At 35.4% G+C, this 27,936-nt stretch overlaps 1 protein-coding gene across 2 annotated transcripts; it reads right to left on the bottom strand.

Annotated features, from left to right (window-relative positions):
* Nucleotides 1–1,405: 1,405 nt before the first annotated feature.
* LOC140754217 (uncharacterized) lies at nt 1,406–27,936 on the bottom strand. Of its 2 annotated transcripts, XM_073089166.1 has the most exons (5): nt 27,801–27,936; nt 15,793–15,889; nt 8,856–9,068; nt 8,085–8,217; nt 1,406–2,946 (listed from the first exon to the last, which is right to left on the bottom strand). In XM_073089166.1, the coding sequence occupies exons 1-5, from the start codon at nt 27,824–27,826 to the stop codon at nt 2,795–2,797; spliced, it is 621 nt and encodes a 206-aa protein (XP_072945267.1). In that variant the 5' UTR covers nt 27,827–27,936; the 3' UTR covers nt 1,406–2,794. The 2 variants fall into 2 exon arrangements, with proteins under 2 accessions (XP_072945267.1, XP_072945268.1); XM_073089167.1 differs by lacking the exon at nt 8,856–9,068.

The raw sequence follows: 27,936 nt of genomic DNA, 5'->3' as shown, positions 1-27,936 counted from the left end.
ACTGCTGGGCACGCGTCTCCTCTCAGAATGAGAAGGATAAGGCCATAGTCCACCGCGCTGGCCAAGAGAATATTGGTAGACTTCACATACCTTCGAAAACTTTTTTTAGATTTCTCAGGTATGCAGGTTTCTTTACTATGTATTCCTTCACCGTTTTAGCTAGTGATCATTTTTAATACGCACATAACTATGAAAAATCATAGGTGGGATTTGTACCTCGGACCCTTCGATCAAGAGGCCGAATTTCTTAACCACGAGGCTATCACTGCGGTTTATTATACGGAACCCGTTTTAGGGAAATCGCTTCACACTTACCTAGTATTTTATGCTGATGGCGATCATAATATAAGATTTACATACTACGAAACAACTTTCATAAATCTCTTAGCGTATAAAAACAAAGTTATACCGTAAATTCTTTAGATAAAAGCTTAAATGGGGTTACGTTGCAAATAAACCTTTTCGCTGTTAAAATGTATGCCTTTTGTATTACTTCATTGAATAAATAATTTATTTACAAGTTTTTGTTATCCATCTACCTTTATATTACCTTTGAATTAAGTTAAACAAATCGCTCCATTTTTTAAATTTGAGGTTGCAAAAGTCAGAGGCTGCAATATCATTTTTTGTATATCAATATATAAAAAGCAATGATATCCCAACGGTTTAGAAACTCTACAAATTATTTCTACCTAATAACAGCCGTGTTAGGCGCTGCTGTGTTCCGGTTTGAAGGGTGTGGTAAGGGAGACAGACTTTTCCGAGGCGTTCCAGCTTAGTCCTCAGCGGTAGCGGCGCATCTGTGGCCGACCTCAGGTAGGAATATCTAATCCTATCTAGGGTTGATTACAGATGTCCATGGGCGGCAGTAGCCACTAACCATCAGGTGGACTGCATGCTCGTCTGCTACTCTTATATTATAAAAAAAATTCGGCCTCTCGAACGAGAGGTCCGAGGTTCAAATATTAGACACGCAACTCTGTTTTTTCAAAGTTATGTACATATTATAAATTAATTATGACTTGCTTAAAACGGTGAAGGAAAACATCGTGAGGAAACCTGCATACCTAAAAGAGATTTGTAAATCTCAAAGGTAGGTGAAGTCTACCAATACGCACTTGGCCAGCGCGGTGGACTACGGCCTAATCCTTCTCATTCTGAAAGGAGATCCGTGCCCAGCAGTCAGTCAGTATGTGTATTGCATTGAAAATGCATGTTTGAGTTTAATGTACAGTAAAGATAAAATATAAATAGGAAGCATACACAAATCGTTACTAATTCGAGTCAATTTAATTATTTTTTCAATATAACAGAATATAAGTGTGTTAAAAAAAACCTTGGTTAAAAAACTAAAAAATCACATCTACTTATATAGATTGGTAAAGGTACATTTCAGAAAAACTAATTAATTAATAAACTTTTTATTTAGATTCAGTTCTATAATTACAGTGGATATTACAAATTACAAATCAGTAACATACAAATAAAAATATCATAATTATTGGAATAAAAATGTAATGGAATGTAAAACTTGGAATAAAAACAATAGTTTTAGGTACAATCACTTATTTATCTAATTGAGGATATTAATACACTTAGATAGTCCAATATCTTTATTTACTTACTTATATAAAAAAGTAATAATTATGAAAGATCACAGGAATGAGATTCAAATGTAGATTATTTAAGAGACTTCGAACAAAGACGTATTTCTGTACCCTTAGTATGAGTTATTACGTTTTTACAAAAATGACTGTTTTTATATTTGTTTACATGTTTCCCATACATCTTAAATCAGTTCTGATACAGTCCGCTGCGGGCGTTGATTGCTAATATGTGAGCGAATACGTAAACAAATACAATAACAGTCATTTTTATAAAAACGTAAAAACTCATACTAAGGGTACAGTATACAGGGCAACAAAGTTGTTGATCTGTCCGAAATAATTCAACCTGATTGTTATAATAAATTGAATTATAGTTGCTCAATCTTGTCGGAGGTATAAGTTTGGAAACGTCCGACTCAGGAGAGCCGCTAAATCGTACTGCTTTCATCAATTCATTTATTAGAATAGTGAAAAGCACATATTATTTCTTTTCCAGGTTTTCCTTTGCCTTTTTATTGTTGACGAGGGGGAAACCTTCAAAAGGTACCGACGCCATGGGAGTGACGCAGGGTTATGTGGGATTTTTACCGCACTAAAACCCCCCCGGTGGCCGTCCTCAACGTTTGGTGGAGAATTCCGGGATCTCCAACGGAACACAACCGGAGTCCTAACGCGATGCCCTTCTATCGGGCTCTGCCCTGGGGGAAGCAATTTACGCTCCTCTCACATCCCCTGGTGATTACAGCGATATCACAAACCGCTGTCCTTCCTGGGGTCGCTTGATGGACGGTTTGAGCTCCCACTCTTGCCGCACGCAAGCCCCTTTTAGTCACCTCTTACGACAGGCAGAGGATACCGTAGCCCTATTCTGGTCTCGTTACTACAGGGACAAGGTGTTCCTTTGCCTACCAGTGGAATATAAATACTTGCAGACAACGCTGTCCAATGAAATCACTGATTCAATCAAATTTAGCAGCCAAATTACTGTGTTGTTGTTCATTACTATTACTTCTTACTAGAATTCTGATTACTAAAGGGCGTAAAATATATATGTTTAAATAACGTATCAGAGAGCTTAAGACTATGAATGCAAAAAATATAATGAATTATTTATCAGGTGAAAGCATCGAGTAGGAATTGACGACTTTCTACATCTTCTTCGTTAAATATGACCTGCGACCTTGGTCCTAAGCAACTAAGGTCTGCTTATCAATCTTCGTAGGGTACACGAAGGCGATATCGCTGACCTTAATATTGGATATCTCGGGCTCAGGTACCTTCTTCCGCTCCAGCTGACCTGCGTAGATGTAGTAGACCAGGATGAAGTAAGCTGCCGAACCTGGAAAATAAGGGAAACCTTCATCGACCAAATATCCAAATTCATCATTCAGATATTTGTCTGGCCGGGGATCGAATCCGGGACCTTTGTGCATCAGACCGGTACTGTGACCGCTTCGCAACGCCACTTCATATACGAGTATTTTCTGAACATTTTTTTCCTGAGCTTTCTTTCTAAAATTAAGAAGATTTGAAGAATATAGTGGTCATAAAATTATGCAAATTATAGTATTAAAACACAGATTTGTAGGCCTGTGTATTATAAGCTCTTATTTCAATTTAAAATAACAATCTCTGTAAAGCAATTTTGTAATTAAGTCCGCATACCACATGGTCGGGGCCTGACAATAGTGACAAAAGAATGATGGTGGGCCGACATGTTTTGTTAAATACTCGTAGGTAATGGTATAATCAGTCCTTTGTATGGCCCTGGCTTTGTGTTATATGTGGGAAGCATGTGGAAATTGTTTTATAATTGTAAACAACAAGTGTGTTATCAGCTTTATTAGTAGATGAGCAAATCAAAATTCGGCGAGGCTTCTCGCGTGAGTCTGCAGCCGGCTTTACAGTTCATCTTTAGAAGGTGGTAGAATCCTTTGTGGTTCGACTCCAGCGGCACCACCGCCACACCTATTTCTACCTAATGACCACAGTGTTAAGCGCTGCCGTGTTCTGGTTTGAAGGGTGTGGTAAGGGAGACATACTTTTCCGAGGCGTGCCAGCTTAGTCCTCAGGGGTAGCGGCGTATCTGTGGCCGACCTCAGGTAGGAATATCTAATCCTATCTGGGGTTGATTACAGATGTCCATGGGCGGCAGTAGCCACATACCATCAGGTGGACTGCATGTTCGTCTGCTACTCTTATATTATAAAAAAAAGGTCATCTAATTTTAACACTTTACGATGTTCATCTAATTATGATCCTAGGAGTGTTTAGCTATCTATCAACGCTTGGGTGTATAGGTATTTTTGAAACCTTAATGTGTTCACATACTTTCGAATCTGGCTGTACAAGGGCGTGGATTTGTGTGTGTGCAGTTTTGAGAAGTTTATTCAAGAGTCCTAATAGTTTAGATGTGAAAAGTCTATGTCAGTGTATTCTGTCCAAACATATTTTTTATAATTTTGGATAAGTAAACGAACATGGGATCTGAGTAAGTGTAGCTACCACCATTGCCACCGTGGACGTCTGTAATCAATCTCAGATAAGATAATTGATATCGGCCACAGACGCGTTGCTTCTGAGGACTAAGTTGGAACACCTCGGATTTATTTATAAGATACAGGCTAGACTATGAAATTATTATACTATTGATACGACCAAACTCCGTTATTCGGCGAATGATTCGTCTTATCCTGTATTTGTGATAGAATCGCCACAGTTGATTGGTACTTCCGCGAATTTGATCTAACTCGCGGCTTTGGATCTAGAATAGAAAATACCTATTTGGAGGGTATCAAAGGAAATTCATGGTAAATTCGGTCATCCGGCCACATCGATTCGTATTTACTTGAAGGATATATTTAAACAGTAAATTACCGTTTAATACGAAATTACTAAGTAATTAAACACACTATTTACCTTTATTTTAACAAATGTAATCAGACTACAGTTTTTTTATAAACTATATTCAAGTTGATTCAAAAAAAAAAAAAAAAATCTGTTCCTAATCACTTACTCTCAGTATCTAACAAACTATTTGCGATTACAAACAAATACAATCGAATATGTTTAAAATGGTAATAAATATGGTTTTAATTAAGAGATTGCACGCCCATAGGTAACTACAGAGAAATGTAAAACCGTCCAAAAATTTTGTAAACACCTGTATTATGCAAAAAATACTGATTACTGATTGCCTACTGTTATTATTATTATTTAATAATATAGGAGTAGCAGAAGAGCATGCAGATGGTGATGGTAAATGGCTACTGCCGCCCATGGACATCTGTAATCAACCCCAGATAGGATTAGGTAATCCTACCTGAGGTCGGCCACAGATACGCCGCTACCCCTGAGGACTAAGCTGGAACGCCTCAGAAAAGTATTTATGTTACTTTGTAACCAAAAAAACAAAGAGAAATCCCTAAGTTTTTGGCACCAACACACTAGACCACAAACGACCCGTCCCATAAACTATTTCTCCCGACAAGCTCACATACGGTTCTTATAAAATGTATAGAAAACGTCACAACTTGGCAAACACGTACCATTTCCGAAATGTCGCACAGCGTAATGCAATGAAACATTTCCGCTGGGAAGCTAAAATATTAGAAAAAGGTTTTCAGGCGTTCGATACAAACATAAATAGGCACTTTCTTAAAAGGGATCCCTTTCTTCACTATTTTCGTATTTACTTTCCAAATAAGCGATTCTTATCAGATAGTCCATAATCGAAGTATGTATTTTTTCAAAATGAAAACCATTTGGTCACTGGTTACAAACAAAATTAAAAATTCTACTAACACAGTTTTAGTTTTTATCGAAATCGACCTGGTGACTGGTATAACATTTTTCGCTATATCCTACATTTTCGGATTAACTTTCCACGGCTCTTGAAAAAATCACCGTGTATTTCTGCCCATCGCTTATGTATACGTAAACGTTTTAGTATCTTAAAAAAAACACCACATTCTTACCAATTTACAACCGAAAAAAAGAAAATACAATCCCTACATGTTTGGCACCAACATACCAGACCACAAACGACCCGTCCCATAAACTATTTCTCCCGACAAGCTCACATACGGTTCTTATAAAATGTATAGAAAACGTCACAACTTGGCAAACACGTGCCATTTCCGAAATGTCGCACAGCGTAATGCAATGAAACATTTTCGCTGGAAAGCTAAAATGGTTTTCAGACGTTCGATACAAAACATAAATAGGCACTTTCTTAAAAGGGATCCCTTTCTTCACTATGTTCTTTGTTATTATTTTCCAAATAAGCGATTCATATCAGATAGTCCATAATCGAAGTATGTATTTTTTCAAAATGAAAACCATTTGGTCACTGGTTACAAAAAAAAAATAAAAATTCTAATAATACAGTTTTAGTTTTCATCGAAATCGACCTGGTGACTGGTATAACATTTTTCGCTATATCCTACATTTTCGGATTAACTTTCCACGGCTCTTGAAAAAATCACCGTGTATTTCTGCCAATCGCTTATGTATATGTAAACTTTTTAGTATCTTAAAAAAAACACCACATTCTTACCAATTTATAACCGAAAAAAACAAAATATAATCCCTACATGTTTGGCACCAACATACCAGACCACAAACGACCCGTCCCATAAACTATTTCTCCCGACAAGCTCACATACGGTTCTTATAAAATGTATAGAAAACGTCACAACTTGGCAAACACGTACCATTTCCGAAATGTCGCACAGCGTAATGCAATGAAACATTTCCGCTGGGAAGCTAAGATATTAGAGAAAGGTTTTCAGACGTTCGATACAAAACATAAATAGGCACTTTCTTAAAAGGGATCCCTTTCTTCACTATGTTCTTTGTTATTATTTTCCAAATAAGCGATTCTTATCAGATAGTCCATAATCGTATGTATTTTTTCAAAATGAAAACCATTTGGTCACTGGTTACAAACAAAATTAAAAATTCTACTAACACTTTTCGCTAACATTAGCTAACTAACATTTTTCGCTATATCCTACATTTTCGGATTAACTTTCCACGGCTCTTGAAAAAATCTCACATACGGTTCTTATAAAATGTATAGAAAACGTCACAACTTGGCAAACACGTACCATTTCCGAAATGTCGCACAGCGTAATGCAATGAAACATTTCCGCTGGGAAGCTAAGATATTAGAGAATGGTTTTCAGGCGTTCGATACAAACATAAATAGGCACTTTCTTAAAAGGGATCCTTTTCTTCACTATGTTCGTATTTACTTTCCAAATAAGCGATTCTTATCAGATAGTCCATAATCGAAGTATGTATTTTTTCAAAATGAAAACCATTTAGTCACTGGTTACAAAAAAAAATAAAAATTCTAATAATACAGTTTTAGTTTTATTCGAAATCGATCTGGTGACTGGTATAACATTTTTCGCTATATCCTACATTTTCGGATTAACTTTCCACGGCTCTTGAAAAAATCACCTTGTATTTCTGCCAATTGCTTATGGATACGTAAACTTTTTAGTATCTTAAAAAAAAACACCACATTCTTACCAATTTATAACCGAAAAAAAGAAAATACAATCCCTACATGTTTGGCACCAACATACCAGACCACAAACGACCCGTCCCATAAACTATTTCTCCTGACAAGCTCACATACGGTTCTTATACAATGTATAGAAAACGTCACAACTTGGCAAACACGTACCATTTCCGAAATGTCGCACAGCGTAATGCAATGAAACATTTCCGCTGGGAAGCTAAGATATTAGAGAAAGGTTTTCAGGCGTTCGATACATTGAGAGGGAATAGGAAAATATTTACTGCGATAGACTCTGAAGTGTCTACGTTTGTTCTATTAATACAATACTACAAGTGGTTTTATAACTCTATTCCTTCCCAGTTATTATTTTAGTTGCCTGTACCCTAAGTGCCCCCAGCGGACTGTACTGATTGGAAATGTATGGGAAATATGAAAACAAATACAAAAATAGTAAATTTTGTAAAAACGTAAAAAAACATACTAAGGGTACTAGTGAGTCAAATAAGTTAGTATTTGCGGGTTAACTACAACCAATATTGAGCTAAAATTTTGCATACATGTTTGGTTTACATGATAATTCATGATAAGTGACGTCATTATATGAAATTTGAAAGGGTGGGTTACACCATAGGCCTGTTTAGTTTGCGATAAAGTTAACGATAATGTAATGGAATGTAAAAAATCTGTAATTTGTACCACTGTTACTACGATTTTTAGTCGACGTTGACGGATAGAGAAATTGACAAAAACAAGAACTAACCGATCGAAATCGACCGGTTAACGTTCCGTTGGTAAGTTCGTTCCGTTATGACGTTAGGTTAATCGTAACGAAATCGAGGTTGATTAGTCAATTCTATGTTCCAGTTAAAAATATCACAGAAAAATAATTAAAATATATAGCATAAAATTGTAATGCGATTCTCATAAAAAATAGATTGTCTTACCAATATCAACGCTATAAGTAACGATGTTATTGATGCCCATGCCAATCACGGTCAGGTAGATGAGAATGGCCAGGAAGATAATGAGACGAGCGGTGGCAACGCCAACGTACACTCGAATTGGCCCAGGGCGATTCTGTAAGCATAATATATAAAATTAGAGAATGGCAAAGTGAAAACCAAGTCAAAGATTCGATTACATAACCAGTTTTTCAAATTCATGTGCGTCGTCGTCATGTCTGGTTCATGACTGAGCTCGAGTTTCCTCTTAGAATGGGAAGGATTTGGTCATAGTCCTGCTTGGCTAAGTGAATATTGGTAGGCTTCACATACCTTTGAATAAGATTTCTCGGGTATTCAGGTTTCCTCACAATGTTTTCCAACACCATTAGAGAGAGATAATTAATTTCTAATGCGCACATAATATAGAAAGACCTCGGACACCTCGATCGAGCGGTTGATTTCAACCACTATGCTATCACTGCTTATTACACAGCACGGTGGTAAGTAGCTACTGCCGCCCATGGACATCTGTATTCAACCCCAGACAGGATTAGATATTCCTACCTGAGGTCGACCACAGATGCGCCCGCTACTCCTGAGTACTAAGCTGGGACGCCTCGAAAAAGTATGTCTCCCTTACCACATCCTTCTAATCAGAACACAGCAGCGTTTAACATTGCTATTATGAGGCCGAAATAGGTGTGGCGGAGGTGCCTTCGAAGTCGAACAACAAAGGGTTCTACCACCTTCAATAATATTTCAACCACTAACCTTATGCAGTCCAACAAGACAAGCAATATTGGTGATCAGCCAAGTGAAGTTAATGCAGAGTATTAATATCAGAAGAGTCGCGAGTTGGACCAGGAAATATTTGTCCGCTGGAATGCCTATTGGGTGCTTGTCGATATGGTCAAAACCATGGGAAGTAATCCCTAAGTAGATGGCCATGGCCAAAAGCATCAGAGTATGGATAGTGTTGAATACCTGAAAATTTTACGAAAAATTAAATAAAATTTTAATTAAATATTTGTTTACATCGCGGCTGTCATTATAGATATCCTGTAAAAAAGGAAATGTCTATCTATTATGGTGCAAGAGAGCCCTGCGGAGGAGAGAGCGAAGGTATATTAGTAGGGTTCCTTTTTTAACACGCTTTTATTAGCTGGGGTTGTATGTATGTATGTATGTAGGTATGTATGTAGGTATGTATGTAACTAAGTAACGGAATCTTTGAACACGATTTCTATCCACTTTGAACGTTCAGTTTAATTCAAAATTTTGAAAAATTAAAAAATCCAATGACAATACACGATTTTAATAATTTCGTACCATTGTCCTTATCGACATCCTCAGGATTAACGATTTTCGAGGCGATATTGTTCGAACGCCTTAGAGAAAGTTTATCGCAAAGCTACGAGATTGCAACAATTATTACTTTTTAGTTTCAATAACTGTTATAGCGTGATTTTTAGTTTTAAATAATAATGTTATTTCCCTATAACTCAATTTTTCTGAAGCATATCTGATAATGCCCTCTTATAGAATGATTTTTAGGATTCCGTACTCAAAGGCTAAAACGAAACCCTCCGCTGTCTGTTCACTGAGCTTTATCTCTTAAACCGTAATAGATAGACACTTGAATGTTCTACAGAGGACGCATAATGGTGACCGCTATAACAAATACTAAAAAATAATAAAATAAATATCGTATAAATAACTAAAAAGCATGCTTTTATGATCAAATGAACTAAAAAGTAGAAAATAATCTTCAATCTAGGAATCAATTAAGGAACAGTAAATAGTATAATTGTGGGAAAAGTGTGGGGCGCTTTTCGAAAACTGATAAATGGAGCACCCCACGCTTTTTTCACAATTATACTGTTTTATGAGTATGGAACACTTAAAAACCCGACTGCTTAATAATAATTCATTGAAAATATAATCATGCAATTGCAAATCTGATGGTAAGTGATATTTGCCACCTATTTGATATAGAACATATTCTACACAAGGCAATAGTAGGACAGTAATGGATTGATGACGGTATTTGACAGAAATTCTATTAAATCAACAATCAACTGAAATTGATCACAGGAGGTGCGGTGCATATGTCATCGTCGTCATCAACCCATTGCTGTCCCACTGCTGGGCACGGGTCTCCTCTCAGAATAAGAAGGATTAGGCCATAGTCCGCCGCGCTAGCCAAGTGCGTATAGGTATACTTCACACTTTTAGATTTTTTTTATATAAATCACTCAGGTGTGCAGGTTTCCTCACGATGTTTTCCTTGACCGTTTCAAGCAAGTGATAATTAATTTCTAATACGCACATAACTTTGAAAAATCAGAGGTGCATGCCTAGGATTTGAACCTCAAGTCCCTCGTTAGAGAGGCCGAGTTTCTTAACCATTATGCTATCACTGTTTCTGCATACAATAACGTTCAATGCTCTTAAACAAACGTATTACCTGCTCTAATAGTAACATAACACTGAGACATAAGCCAACAGAGCACCTGTATCAACTTATCGGATTACCAATTAGTGCGATCGAGTTAGTTGCGCTGTATCACGAAACGGTTACGTTTTTACGTCAACTACTTAGATAATCTGTTTTACCTTTGTATTTTATGCACTTATTTTTATATATTACTGGAGTATTAATAAGCAATTTAGAAGGTGAAAGAATCCTCTGTGTTTCAACTTCGGTAGCACCACCGCCACACCTATTTTTGTCTTATAACAAAAAGCAGTATTAAGCGCTGTTGTGTTCTGATTTAAAAGGTATAGGGTGGTAAGTGAGACCCAATTGTTCGAGGCTTTCCAGGTGCGTTGCTGCCCATGCGGGCTTAGTCCTAAGAGGCAACAACGCATCTGTGGCTGACCTCAGGTAGGAATCTAATTTTATTTGGGTTTAGTTCCAAATATCCATGGCGGCTGTAGTCACTTACCATCAGGTGGACTGCTCTTTTCTACCTCAATATTATAAAAAAGATACAGAAATCGGAGATTATTAACGGTTTGGGTAACGGTCGGTATTTACTAAAAAGTTTTCTGTTTTAATACTAGCTGACCCGGCAAACGTTGTGTTGCCATAAAAATAAAAAAAGTTAAGGATGAACAACCCTTATCACTTAGGGGTATGTAAATAGATAGGAGCCGATTCTCAGACCTACTGAAAATGCATATAAAATTTGGTGAAAATCGGTAAAGCCGTTTCGGAGGAGTACGGTAACTAACATTGTGACACGAGAATTTTATATATAAGATAAAATTAAGTATTATACAAGTAGCACCCTACCATGCAGTCCACCTGATGATAAATGATTTCTAATTTCATGAAAGTATCGGCCTACTAATAAATATTTATATCTTAGATCGACCTATCACATTATCTTAAGGAAAATCATAAAAACATACCTGTTTGTGCTCTTAAAACATGTTCCTAGGTATTTCTTACCGTTTTCCTTAACCAAATAAAGAATATGTACATTAACTGTTGTGCGCAGATTCATTTTTAGAGGAAAAGTATCAATGAGCCTAAAAATATATAAATCGAACGTATTATTTAAACTGCTTATAAAATGATTTTACAGGTAAATGCCATAGATTAGTAAAGATTAATCACTCCTAACAAGAAAATGTACCCAGTTTTGAGAATTGAAATAGTTGCGTAAAAAAGTTTTGCCACGTCTCGGTGCTAAAATGTCCCTAAAATATTTGAAATTATTATTATAAATTATTTAATTATCATGTAAATTACGCAGTATTAGTTATTTATTCGTAAATATTCTCTAAAAATGTTTTTATTTGTCAAGAATTCAAAAAAAGAACTTACTATAATAAGCCATTTGCGGCTTCATTCAATTTCAAGGCGGCGAAGTATCTTTACTAATCTATGGTAAATGCAAGTATGTAAGTTTTACGAAACACGTGGCAAAGCGGCCACCATACATGTATGACGCGCAGTGATCCAGGTTCTGGCCGGAGAGGTAAATAAATCATATACATATATGACGCGCAGTGACCCAGGATCAAACCTGGCCGGAGAGGTAAATAAATCATAAATTTAGATTTCTGTTCTGAGTCTGGGTGTTTGTGTATTCGTCTATCTTTGTGTCCAAAGCAACAGGTGGTGGAAACTTTTGTGGTTCAACTCTGGCGGCACCGCCGCCACACCTATTTCTACCTAATAAAAACAGTGTTAAGCGCTGCTGTGTCCTGGTTTGAAGGGTGTGGTAGGGGAGACATACTTTTCTGAGGCGTTCCAGCTTAGTCCTTAAGAGTAGCGGCGCATCTGTGGCCGACCTCAGGTGGGAATATCTAATCCTATCTGGGGTTGATTACAGATGTCCATGGGCGGCAGAAGACACTTACCATCAGGTGGACTATATGCTCGTCTGCTACTCCTATATTATAAAAAAAAAACACGACACAGGGAATCCTAGTATGTAAGCAATGAGTGTTGAAAGTGTATTCTTGCGAACACTGGTGTTAAAGGAAAAGTAATATCAGTGACAATCCCGCTTGAAGTCTTCATATCAATCTGATATGCAAAAAGTTCCGGGTTTCCCCTACAGTTAAATTTTGATTTACGTTCTAGTTCGTGTGTTTGTATGCTTACTTGTGTGGTTAATAACGCAGGTTATTCTAGTAGGCTATGTACATGAAAGGCACTAGATAATTCTTTTATTCAATTAAGTATGTAAATTTTGCACACTATATTTATTTATAAAATACTAGCTGACCCGGCAAACGTTGTGTAGCCGTATAAATAAAAAAATGTTAAGGTTGAACAACCCTTATCACTTAAGGTTATGAAAAATAGATAGTAGCCGATTCTCAGACCTACTGAATATGCATATAAAAAATTATGAAAATAGGCAAAGCCGTTTCGGAGGAGTACCTACGGTAACTAACATTGTGACACGAGAATTTTATATATAAAATTTATCGTACTGGCTTAGAGAAACATACTTATAAATAACAAGATAAATGATTTAACAATACCTACCTACATGAGACATCTCCCGTCACAAGGCTGCTAAAATTGTAAATTTAAAACTTGCACAATTTTAAAAACATTTTGAAAACGCAGCCAAAATTCAGTTTCGTTCCGGACAATATCTCTTAAGCAGACAGTCACGCCGCAGTGAGCGAAAACAAGTGACGTTTCGAATATGACGTCATCCTACAACCTGTGGTGAGACCAAAAAATCATCATGAATTTATGATCCACATACGTTGTATCAAGCTTGAAAAAAGCGACTGTGAAATTCCCCACAGGTTTTGTCGTATGGTTGGCACATTGTTTTTTTTTTAATACAAAAAGATAATTTGTTTTTATTTTTATTAAATTAATAACACGTAGTATTTTTACCCGCGGCTTCGCTAGCAGTCAGAGGTCTTGTCTATCCCTCAGGAACGTTACATTTTTCGGGATTAAAAGTATCCTATGTTATTTTCTGAATTTCTGACAATGTGTGTAAAATTTTCATAACAGTCAGTTATGTACTTAAAGCGTGAAAGTGTTGCAAACAAACTCACATTCACATTTTTTATATTAGTTTAAACACCTACTGTAAATATCATATCCTGTGAGACATGTGTACTAAAATTCAAAATTCAAAAGTTGCACAATTTTAAAAATGAAAAACATTTTGAAAACGCAGCCTAAATTCAGTGTCGTTCCGGACAATATCTCTTAAGCAGACAGTCACGCCGCAGTGAGCGAAAACAAGTGACGTTTCGAATATGACGTCATCCTACAACCTGTGGTGAGACCAAAAAATCATCATGAATTTATGATCCACATACGTTGTATCGAGCTTGGAAAAAGCGACTGTGAAATTCCCCACAGGTTTTGTAGTAGGGTTGGTACGTTTGTTTTTTATTACTCGTAAATTAATATTTTTTTTTGCTTTTATTAAATATTAAACCAGGTACCGACCAATCCATCTGATTCACCATTATGTTATAAGGTTATATAATTGCTTAATCACCGTATATATAGGGTTTTTCAATATTGAAATAGCAAATGAGAGTGCGGTCTGCATTCTCGTTTGCCATCATGCATGATGTTAAGTAAGTGAAGACTAACGCCCATTAATAATTCTCAATCTATCCAAATTCTGACTACCAAAGATAGTAATTTGACAATTTCTGATATAAAGTTATTGTCAAATGAGTGTAAGATGGAACGCCTTATATAAGTATGTCTCCCTTACCACATGCTTCAAACCCGAACACTTCAGTTCTTAACACTGCTTTTATTAGGCAGAAATAGACGCGGCGATGGTGCCTGCCTTACTACATAGGATTCAAACACCTTCTAAAACCACAAAAGGTTCATCGTGACAGCCCTATGTTCTAATATATTTTACCCCGACAATTTTAGATTTTCCACATCACCACCCCGCCAGAATTCTATTCAATAGGAACACTGTAGATTACGTGGATCAGGTGTAAGAATTCTGAATTTACAATTATGGCTTTTTACTGCGTTACGGTGTTTTAACCAAATTCCTAAAAGAGAGAGAATATATATATTTAGAAATATTTTCCGTTACTCATAAGATGTCACTGGTCTATAATTTATACATTTTTTTTTGATGGAAACATACTTGAAGAGAAGTTTATTATGGTGCCAAAGTTGTTAAAAGTATTGATCTCCGAAAAAACTACACTTAAGTAAGACGAAAACGCTAAAAAAATATCAGTGTTTACACATCCTTCCTTATATTTTCCTTATATAAAGAACTATATTCGCAACATATACCAATGTCCTGTATTATATAAAAACCCAACACTTATAACTGCGTAGAATTATGAGAGACAATAAATTTGTACAAAGAATTAACTCAACATACCATGTTCATAAATCCGACTTAAAACACTTGATTCTGTTTACCCAACTTTTTAGACACTAGACAATTGTACAAAAATAATCACACAGATAAACCTATACAATGGACTGACTTAAGGTATAAAGTTCAAGTATCCAAGTTTGTAGTATCTAATTCTATTGACACAAGTCTTTTTATCGAGTTGTGTGAAAGTTAATACTAGACTTTGCAGATATAAACCTATATAAAGAACTGATTCGATATACCAAGTTCAAGTATCCGAGTTTGTATTACCCAATTCTAGTCACCCGACTCTTTTGATTGAATTGTTTGACGGTTTACACTTTACACATTTACATATACAAAGAACTCATTTGACATACCAAGTTTAAGTATCCGAGTTTGTATTACCCAATTCTAGTCACCCGACTCTTTTGATTGAATTGTTTGACGGTTTACACTTTACACATTTATACATTCAAAGAACTGTTTTTCTATACAAAGTTCAAATATCCGAGTTTGTACTACCCAATTCTATTCACCCGACTCTTTTGATTAAATTGTGTGACGGTTAATAATACACTTTGCACATATAAACCTACATAAACAACTAATTCGACATACCAAGTTCAAGTATCCGAGTTTATAATACCCAATTCTATTCACCCGACGCTTTTGATTGAATTGTTTGACGGTTTACACTTTACACATTTACATATACAAAGAACTGATTTAATATACAAAGATCAAATATCCGAGTTTATACAACCCAATTCTATTCACCCGACTCTTTTCATTGACTTTGATTGAAATTATGACGGGCTATAATACACTTTGCACATTTACAAAGAACTGATTCAACATACCAAGTTCAAGTACCCGAGTATAAAACACCCGACTCTGAGCGGAATACAGCAGCAGCATCTCGTGAACAGCGGTTCCGGGCTAGAGGTGGCCGACTTTCTGCAAAAAAAGAAAATCGGATTAAAAATTGTTTCCATTGTCTAACGTTACGATTGTACGACATTGCGTGTGGCTTTTTGTTGACGTTATGTTTAAGGTTAAGGTTAATGTACATCCTCAGACATAGAGAGCGTCAGACGTGTGCTATTGCAGGCGTAAAATATTCTCAAGTATATATTACGGTTTTAAAGATGTGGTAAAGGAGACATCCATTTAAAAGAGATTTACTTAAGGAAAAAATATATTTTCAACATGTTTTTGATCATTTTTTATCAATGCGTCAATCAAATTCAGGGATCTCTTTCACATGTTATGTAACATGTTGATAATGACTTACAAAATGAGCACTAAAAGACTGATCAGTCACATCTAAACAGAATCAGATCTAAACAAGTTCAATGTGAAACATACTTTCGTTATACTAAACCTACGGAACCTTACAGAAACTATGGAAACAAACACACAAAAACTGAATTTTACACGTCACACCCACACAGTAGTTTGTGACTTCCCGCGGAGTTTTATCGAAAACTTTTCGAGGCTTTTTGCAAACTCAAAGCGTTTACAAAGGCCTGTTTCTGAATATTCGTATTTTTTTCGCATTTAATCTGAGAGCCATGTGTCAAAGTTAGATATAAATGAAACTACGAAAAAGTTATATTCGAGTTATAGAACGCTTATAACTTATCACGTTTGAATGACAAACGATATTTTGTAACACATACAAAGGACAGGCTAAAAACGTTATTTTTATTAATTGATTTTTTGACGTGACAACGTCTTATAATTCGATGGAGCCGGTTGCACGCACCGAAAAACATGACTCATGCGGCGTTACCTCGCTCTGAGACGTTCCATTTAAGGCTTGAAGTGCAAGCGAGAGCGCAGAACGAGCAACAAGAGGCACAATTGGCCTCCGAGTATTAACCTCCTTATCTATATCCATACAAAATATCTATCAAACAAATAAAATTAAAATTTTCTTTTGAAAAATGCAACCATTCCATCAGTATTTTCTTATGACGTTGTCACGTTCAACTATCGTCATTAAACCGACTTTGCAGACAACCGTTTTTTTTTTCTATATTATAGAAATACAGTGTGAATGACCGACTTCACGAAGGAACCCTGTTCTATAAGGTGTTGGAAGTCTCAATTGCTACCACAATCTTATAAAAATAAATATTTGACTACTTATGTATTCGAAATCCTTTTCACTGCAATCGCATTTCTATCAAGTAACAGTATTGCTCATACTATTGTAATAAGATATGTCCATCTGGCAGACCTGTTTTGTTAACCACATCAAATATTTCAATGTGGTATCAACAAATAGGTATATACTTAAGGTTACTGCTCACCTATTTATATATTTTTTCCTATTTATATATACCTTTTTTAATCCAAGTAGCAAAACGCCACGGTACCAAAACATAGCACCATAAGGCAAAACGTATTTATTCGTACTCTTTTCAGAAAATACTAATTTAATATCATGGACGTGTATAGGTAATAAATAGTATAATTGATCCGCTTCGTGGGTCCGCCATCTTGAATTTTGAATGACGTGACTAAGTTAGTCATATATTGTCATCCAAATAAGACGTAAGACTATTTTAGCTAAATCGGTCGAAGTTAAGCAAGATTTGACACTCACATAATACGATAGGAATCTAATCTTATCTGAGGTTGATTACTGATGTCCATTAGCGGCAGTAGCTACTTACCATCGGGATGACTGCACGCTTGTCCTCTACTCTTATATTATAAAAAAATAGCAAGGCAAGTTCAATAAAAGCTTGTAAATATAACACGAACAATTAAAGTTCTATTCACTAAGAAAGTGGTAGAGCCCTTTGTGGTTTGAGTCCGGAGGTACCACCGCTACCCCTATTTCTCTCTCATAACAGCAGTGTTAAACGCTGGTGTGTTCTGATTTGAAGGGTGTGGTAACGGAGACATACTTTTTCAAGGCGTTCCAGCTTAGTCCTCAGGGATAGCGGTGCAACTGTGACCGACTTCAGGTAGGAATATTTAATCCTATCTAGAGTTAACTACATATTTCCATTGGTGACAGTAGCCGCTTAGAATAGAAAAAAAAAAAACAAAAAAAAATACCTGATCATCTGATAGAGATGGGCTACATGCTCGTCCGCTACTCTTACATCATAACAAAACTTACGAAGCAAATTCAATAATGCTTGTAAAAAGAACACGAAAAGGTAAATTTATATTTACTTAATAGCAAATAGTTATCTAATACCAAAGAGTATTTACAACATGCCATGCCCGTGTCTTCTGCCGGTACTCAAGATGTAACAGAATCCTACAAAGTTATATTAAAACATTAATCAAGCTCTGTCCGACCTGTTGGTAAAAACAAGCTTTCATGTTGCTGTAAACAGGATGGTAGGGTGACCATGGTTTAATTTTTGGTAGGGAAAGTATTATCCTATTTTTTTTCTTTCCATTCCAATTCTCCGAAGAAATACCTTCAAATATCAAATAAAAACAAAAATAGATTTATATTGTTTTTTTTTTATAGAATGCTGAACGCTGAATGATGAATGAGTAGGATTTAGGTCATAGTCTGCTAAAAGGACCGAGACTAGTGGCGCAGATTGGTAGGCCGAACACACTTAAAATAAAATATAATTCGACATCATTATAACTATTCCTAAAAAATGTAAGTTTCCTCGCGTTTTCTTTCACCATTAAAACAGAATAATTTTATTCATTCGTAATACACCATAGATAGTCCCCGTCGAAACCTCATACGATTACCACAATTTATCTAAAAAATATCATCAGCATCACAAGACATTTTAATGATTATCACAAAATGAATACAAAGATAAAATAAAAGAAAAGATAGAAACACTACAAAAACAGGACCCGTCCTAAGAAAACTTATTATATGGCCAACGAGTTTATGAAACGAGTAATCATGTTATCTTTTTTCGTTTCAGACTTAGTTTCCGACTTATTGGAATTAAATTGTGTAAGAGTGCTGGAATTGTATTTATTTCAGGGACAAAGAAAAAACTAAACCTTTTAGATCAATTTTTGAAGGCGTAGAACTCTTTGTGGTTCGACTTCAACGGCACCACCGCCACACCGTTTTCGGCTTCATAACAGTATTGTTAAGCGCTGCTGTGTTCTGGTTTGAAGGGTGTACCCAGCAGTGGGACATAAAAAAGGTAGCTACGTAACTTTGTCTACCTTTCAAACTTTGCTAATTGAACTTTAACCAATTCTAGACCTATTAGATCTAGTATAACTGTAACATCCCAAGTACTAATTACGTTCCGCTCTGAATACTATGAAAGACGGTGCTAACAACATACTAGTTTTATCGCAATACTAACACATTATTATCGTATGAACTTAAAACTACAGTCCCTTCGGCGTACATACTTTTGAACATTTAGAAAGTAAGAGAAAATGAGATATTGTACTATTGTTTCGTGTAAAATAAATGAAGAAATTTTTAATTAATGTTATATCAATTTCAATTGATTAAGCAAATTAATTACTTATTCATATCTGTAATATATTTTTGTTTTGCTTTTTTGTATGGTAAGAAGTTGTTTTAACTGGCAAGAAAATGTATTTTAGATTATTACACAAAATATGAATAACTCTATTTCCTTATCTAAATTTTAGGATCTCTATCTGTCATAATTTTGTAATTTATTGAATTATTTATTTATATTTTTTCTAAATAAAACCTCCTTTTTAATAGTACTTGGCTGAATGGCTGTAATTTTCTTGGAAAAATAATTTAGATTAAATATATAAAAATATGACTGATGGCTGTCAATGAAGAAAAAATGTGGTTGTGAAAATATATGGTATAAAAGTTGAAATATATGGTGTTATAAAAGGGAAACAAGGTATTATCATTTCACATCTAATTTGAACCCTAACTGTTGCCTTAAGTCCGTATGAAAAGACAAAACTGAGATAATTAAACTGATGATTATTATTTATGATGCTACCATAGATAAGTATAGATATCACACCGCCTTCTAATTGAAGGAAGCCATTGAATGACTTATACAGCTGACTTCTGTCTGCCGTTTAATGGCTGTCATTTTGTAATTTACGCGGAATAATGCCGACATGCGCAGTTAAGACAAGAAATCGAAGAAAAAGTGCTAGGAAATATCGTTTCATTCGTAAATGATCTTAAAACTACATTTTTTTATATTTTTTAAACTCAAAAATAGATGACAGTGAGAATTGTCAAAAGGTTACATTTTCTTATAAGGAGCGAGTAATCTTTACTAATCTATGGATGCTACAAGTAAGATTCCTATTATAAAAGTTAAATACAGATGCCCTTAGACCTCAAAGGCCACTTATTGTACGTCTAACTCCTTCCAAAACATTAGATAGATTGTAGAGATGACTAATTAATATTTACATAACAATACAATAAAAATCCGCTTTGTTTTCCTCCTATCATTCAAAACAACACATATCTCTCATTGGAAAACAATTGTGTTTATCTAAACATCTTTAAGAATGCGTGTGTCAGTGTGAAATTCTTGCTCGACGCTTCTATAAGCGTATGCTTCTGTAAGCATTGCTTGTTTTGCTTTCATTTTGTCAACAGTTCTACTGTTATTAATATGAAATTGTTTTAAAATTACTAACTATTAAAAAGGCAATGAATTTGTGGAATAAAAGTAACCCTATCTCTCTTTGTTAGTTCATCGAAAAAACAATTTTGTTTATTTAAACATCTAAAAGAATGCGTGTGTCAGTGTGAAATTCTTGCTCGACGCTTCTATAAGCGTATGCTTTTGTAAACATTCTTGTTTATATGCAACTTGTATTCCTTTAATTTTTTCAACAGTTTTAGGGTGATGTCAATATGAAATTGTTTCAAATTTACAAACTATTAAAGTGTTGATGAATTAATAGAATAAAAGTTACCCTATTTCTCTTTGTAAGTTCGTCGAAAAAGAAATATATTAACTTATAATGCGTGTGTGAGTATGTAAAATTCTTGCTCGACGCTTCTATAGGCGTATGCTTCTGGAAGCTTTCATTTTGACAACAGGCAACAGTTTTGGAGCCATGTCAGTGGGAAATGAAATGAAATGAAATATATTTATTTTTGTATAGGCCAACGACGGCAATTACAAATTGTCAGGTACAATTTTTTTCTTAAACTACTACCGGATCGGAACGCGACCTCTACTGAGAAGATCCGGTAAGAAACTCAGCGGGTTTGTCTTTTTTTTTAATAATAATTATTATCTTTTTTTAATGCCATCATTTTTACATATAATTAATAAAGCATTAGCTCCGGTATCTTGCTTTACATATATCTAAAAAAGAAGTTTGTTCAGCAAGATACGCTACACTTTGACATTTTCTTAATTAATTAATAATTTTGTTATTGATCAGTCCCAAGCTGTTTTATCATTAATATAATCAGAAATTTTATAATAAGCTTTACGACTAAGTTTGATTTTGATTATGGCTTTAAATTTATTAATTGACAAATTTCTGATTTCGGAGGGAAGTTTATTATAAAAACGTATACATAGACCCATAAAAGAATTACTAATTTTGTGGAGACGAGTAACATGTGTATAAAGATTATGTTTGTTCCTTGTATTTACATTATGCGTGTCACACCGTTTTACAAATTTATTAATATTTTTCCTTACATACATTAGATTTTCATATATGTATTGAGATATACCAGTTAGAATATTTATTTATTTAAACAGTTCTTTTAGTGAAGCTCTTGGAGGCAGGATGTAGATAGCTCGTATAGCTCTCTTTTGCAATATAAAAATATCATTTAGGTGTGACGAGCACCCCCATAGCAATATACCATACGTCATAATGCTATGAAAGTAACTAAAATAAACTATTCTAGCTGTTTCTACATCAGTTAGAAGTCTAATTTTTCTAACAGCATATGCCGCCGAACTGAGTCTACCCGACAATTTATCTATATGGGAACCCCATTGCAATTTGGCGTCAACAGTAACACCAGGGAAATGGTTTCATCATCATCGACCCATTACTGTCACTGCTGGTAACAGGTCTTATCTTAGAATAAGAAAGATTAGGTCATAGTTCACCGCGCTGGCCAATTGCGTATTGGTAGACTTCACATACCTTATGAAAACTTTTTTTTAAGGTTTCTCAGGTATGCAGGTTTCCTCGTGATGTTTTCCTTCACTGTTTAAGCAAGTGATCATTATTTTTAATACACACATAGCTATGAAAAATCAGAAGTGCGTGCCTGGGATTCGAACCTCGGACCCCTCGATCAAGACGTAGCCGAGTTTCTTAACCACTAGGCTATCACTGCTGATGCGGGAAATGGTTTATAAATACAAATTACTTCACGGTGACGTATCAGTGGGATGAAAGTAACTTTCTCACTCTAGATCTTTAGGTTAGCAGATTGCGGACCGAGATTCAATTCCTGCTACATTCCATAATAACTAGCATATGCCATTTAAAAAACCGTTATGTATAAGTTTCTAAACGTGATAAGGAAAATATCTTAAGAAACCTCATTTTTGTGAGACTATTTTTATTAATTTGAAGTTGCTAAATAGCATGCGATCCACTTTACTGTAAATTACCCCATGGGAAATTGTAAACAACTATGTGGGCAGAAATTGTCAAAGGTGTACGTGAAGATGTACGTGAAGCTAAATATTGATTATTAATAACAGACATGAGTCGGTTTTTTTTATAATATAGGAGTAGCAGACGAGCATGCAGTCCACCTGATGGTATGTGGCTACTGCCGCTCATGGACATCTGTAACCCTAGATAGGATTAGATATTCCTACCTAAGGTCGGTCACAGATGCGCCGCTACCCGTGAGGACTTAGCTGGCACGTCTCGGAAAAGTATGTCTCCCTTACCACTCTTCAAACCAGAACACAGTATCTACCTATCGCTAATGTTATGAGGCAGAAATAGATAGGAAATCCCGTGTTAATCATCTTCACCATTCTATTCTTTACACCGTTACTAATAATCAATCTATTCATTGTTCTACCAAAAATTGTCGTTTGACAATTTCTTCAAAAGTAGTAGTGACCTCAGAGACCTCTAAATGAAAATATAAACAAAATATTTAATTCTCCCTTAAATATGAACCACAAACACATTAGCACAGAACATTAAAATATCAGAGAGCTCTTAACTGCGCCAAAAATAGATTTGCAAAATTAAATAACAGCTTGAAAGAATAACTCGATTAGAGGACCGCTGTAACACCATTTTTACGAGAAATTTTACTGTAATTACAATACTAAATTCACAGACTGTAATTACAATTAACATTTTTATAACCGACTAGCGGATAATTGCGGGTTTGTCTCTGTTTTTCTTTTTTTGTGTAATTGAAGTTGCTAACGAATATGCGGAGTACCCTTAGTATGAGATTTTACTTTTTTACAAAAAATAACTGTTTTTGTATTTGTTTACGTATTTGCCCATATATTTCCAATCAGCGCCCCTAGCGGACTGTATCAGAACTGATTGGAAATGTATGAGAAATACGTAAACTAATACAAAACAGTCATTTTTGTAAACGCGTAAAAACTCATACTAAGGGTATCAGTACCCTAAAGGTGGCAGCAATCACTTACCTCCTTAGACATCTACTTAGACATCTGTAACAAGAAATATAAGGGCGTTCTACTTGAATTCGATCATGGATGTATTGACACTCATGAATATAAGATGGTTCATATGTATGTCAACCGACATCCACATCGTTTCAACGAAACTTAATTTTTTTACCCTAAGTGTGACGATGATACCCAGTCAAACCATAGATCTATCTTTTTATGTGTATGTTTTTATAACGAAGTTTATTTATTTGTACAATACTATAATAAATTTAATCTAATGTTATCTACACTAAACATACCCCAAAAATTTAAAATTATAATAAAAATAATCGTAAAATTAAACTTATAAAATAAAAATATAGGTATGTTTGATTGATGTATTATGATGAGCCTCAAACATAAATGTTTCCAAAAATTAGCAATACTACCTAGGCATGATGCATGCATACCATGCATTACAAGTGGAAGTACTTGGAAGGTGGTAGAACCCTTTGTGGTTCGACTCCGGCGGCACCACCGCCACACCTATTTCTACCTAATAACAGCAGTGTTGGGCGCTGCTGTGTTCCTGTTTGAAGGGTGTGGTAAGGGAGACAGACTTTTCCGAGGCGTTCCAGCTTAGTCCTCAGGAGTAGCGGCGCATCGGTGGTTTAGGTTAATATCTAATCCTATCTGGGGTTGATTACAGATGTCCATGGACGGCAGTAGCCACTTGCCATCAGGTGGACTGCATGCTTTATAATATAGGAGTAGCAGAACTCCTATATTATAAAAAAAAAGTATTCAGTATATAATCACGCGTTATTGTTCATAAACGTAACTCAACTAAATACGTATAATAAAATAAACATTACAGAAAAAAATATAATTTTTGAATCGCTACTCATAAAATACCAACAAAGTTTTCAAACAAAATGGGCCTTTGTGCTGCAGTCATGCGGTAACTACAAAATTACAAAAAGTAAAGTTTTCCACATACTTTTCATTTTCAACCTTTAGTATTACGAAATTAGCACATTGTGTACTTTTCTTTATGAATTTAAGTTTATAAAGTATTCGAGGGTGTTTCAAATTGTGAGTCACGAGTCGTGACTCCCTGAGGGACCTATATACATAAGAGGGTCGCATGACCTCAGTAAAGAAAATGCAAACTTCAGAAACATATTAATATAATTAATGTAAAAAATGTGTGTTGAAGTACGTAATTATGCACTTTATATTTCGATTTCATCGAATTATGAAGACACATACAAATGTTTTACGTATTTCTTGTTTGAAATATATATTCATATTATATATAAAATTCTCGTGTCACAATGTTAGTTACCGTACTCCTCCGAAACGGCTTTACCGATTTTCACCAAATTTTATATGCATATTCAGTAGGTCTGAGAATCGGCTACTATCTATTTTTCATACCCCTAAGTGATAAGGGTTTTTCACCCTTAACTTTAACACAAGAAGCATTGGCAGACAAACAGGAGGTTATAGGATATGAATATGTTTCAAAAACACTGGAATAAGATAGACTTAGACTTCAAGAGGTTAAAAGGTGGTAGAACCCTTTGTGGTTCAACTCCGGCGGCACCACCGCCACACCTATTTATACCTAATAACAGCAGTGTTAGGCGCTGCTGTGTTCCGGTTTGAAGGGTGTGGTAAGGGAGACAGACTTTTCCGAGGCGTTCCAGCTTAGTCCTCAGGGGTAGCGGCGCATCTGTGGCCGACCTCAGGTAGGAATATCTAATCCTATCTGGGGTTGATTACAGATGTCCATGGGCGGCAGTAGCCACATCAGGTGGACTGCATGCTCGTCTGCTATTCTTATATTATAAAAAATAAAAAAAAACCCTTCGTAATTCAATTCCGGTGGCATCACCGCACTGCCATGCCTATATCTGTCTTATAAAATTCTGTTGCGTTCTACTTTGAAATTACTAAGACTAAAATTATCGCGGAATCTCGGAATCGGAGGTGATCTCCACTGAGCGTCATTACTTTCCTCATTTAGTAAGAGAAGCAATAGAGATCAAGAAACATCCTAGGAACTTCAATAGAGAAGATGGTTTTAAGTTAGCCCAAACGTGGAATCCAGTGGTTAGTTTATGCAAGTCACAAATAGTACAAAGTACGGTGCGTAAGGATATTGTCAGTGTTGTGTGTCGTGATATGAAACCTAGAAAAGAAAAACGAACTAGACGTAGGGTAGATAGATTAATCTACCACTAGTACTTGTCAACGGTTTCTCCCCTCCACCTCAGTTTCGCCGTGACCACGATCCATGCAACTGGGTCGAAATATCGGCAATAAAAAACGCATATCGTGAGTACCCGTTACATAATAAAATGTCTACTTTAAAATGTGTGGTAAGGGAGAAAGCCGATGCATTCCAACTTAGTATCCGACCTCAGTACCCTTCCCATGAGTTTTCAAAACATTCCACAATTTTACGTTACGTTTACTCAATCATTATTCTGTAGCATTACCATGAGTTGGCATAGAAACGCCACTATAGAAATGGTAAATAGAAAACTATTGTCATTTTGCTAGTGAATAACATAACTACTATCGTTACGGTATTTCTTGACAACGTCTGTCAAATTAATGACTCATGGGACCGAATTTGTATGGCAATAGATCATAATGACATTCGCTAGCGATTTGATTTCGATAGGTTTTTTACGTATCGAGTTACGTCACTACGGATTTTAGTTCTACGAGTAACCACCAGAGGCGCTGTACAATTTTTCATACATTTATTTTACGCAGTCGCTAGCGAGTAATACTTTTGTAAACTCATGGTAGTCCTACTGTTCCGTTTGCTTCAGTAGTTTAAGTAAACGTAACAATAAGTAAGTGCTTAAGTCTTCTTGTCTGCCTAACATGTTCGCAAAAAAGAGAGACAAAACATAAAGCGCCATTTTGTCAATTTAGACATTTAATATTACTGACACTATAGTTTTGATACAATCCGCTTGGGGCGCTATTAAAATTTGTATGGAAAAATTCGTAAACAAATATCAAAACAGTCATATTTGTTAAAACGTAAAAACTCTTGGTAAGGGTACAGGTAATAATATAAATTCAAACGTGTTACAACTCTTGTAATAATATTAATATCGATCGATTATCATCTAAATATCGACATTAAAATATAAGAAGTTTCTATCGGGATCTTCTGAATTGAGATCATGTTACCCTTCGATACTACATTAAGAAAGTATCATACACTATAACAATTTGCAAGTATTTGATCTATAATAGTACTATTGTAGATTTATCTAAGTAATAAAACGCTTTGATTAACATACAATGCATAAAGTGGTGGGTTTAGCATTAAATTTAGCAGAATACCAGTGATGCGACGTTATATCGACAGATCGATGTCAATATTATGTCACTTTCACTAGTTTCTAGTTACCGTAAACTCCAAACCTCCTCACATATTGAGCTTGATCAAATGCTAAGCTACAAGCGCTTGCAAACATACACCAAACAAGTCAAATGTCCTATCCACACGTTTTGATTTGTAATAGTTTTGAAAGCGCGCGGAAGGGGTATTCAATAATTTTATTATATAGTATGTAATAGTTTGAAAAAATGTCGTTGAACTAAAAAGTAATATTTCTTTAACATATTATGGATTATCAATAAAACGATAATATCGCCATAATCGGCATATCAATGACCTGTCGGTACCTGTAATTTCACTTGAATTCCTACTCCGGGTTTTCCTTATAGCAACGTTGAGTAATCTGAGACGAATATCTCAGTACTCGGGAGGGGCAACACATCTCTGATCAGTTCTGATACAGACTAGGCGCGGTGATTGGAAATGTATGGGCAAATACGTAAACAAATACAAAAACAATCAGATTTGTAAAAACGTAAAATCTCATGCTAAGGATACTGATCTCCGGCAAGTAGAACCTCTACACTACATGGAAGTGGTTACATGTTCATGGATGACATTGACCACTTACCATGAGATGGACTATAATCTCGTTTGATATTCCAATTCATTTACAAATACAGTTCGAAACCACGCTACCTTTGTTATGTACCTACTAAAGACAGCTCGCGACTACCTATTTATTACTACCTACGGCCTGCGACTTCGTAAACATCCTTAAATTTGGCCCCAAATTATAAAATACCCATATCTTATTAAGAAACAATAAACAGACTACAGTTACTTCACAAGTGATAACATAATGTTACATATACTTAACCAAACACACATAATATATCAAACACTGAAACACAAAGAGCAAAACACTTACGTGTCATATTGCAGAGTAACCGTCATTTTCAGAAACAATAATTAAAACTGTTAAATCAAATTAAATTAATTTAAAATTGGAACACGCACTTGCGCCGTTTGAGGCGATACTGACGCGAGAGTGGCGCGCGCGCGAG

Source organism: Epargyreus clarus, unplaced genomic scaffold, assembly GCF_041222505.1.
Source record: "Epargyreus clarus isolate Ecla_fem2 unplaced genomic scaffold, WU_Ecla_fem_2.2 ptg000029l, whole genome shotgun sequence".
Classification (NCBI taxonomy): Eukaryota; Metazoa; Arthropoda; class Insecta; order Lepidoptera; family Hesperiidae; genus Epargyreus; species Epargyreus clarus.
The sequence above is the reverse complement of the archived record's forward strand: the minus strand, read 5'-3'. Positions and strand labels throughout refer to the sequence as shown.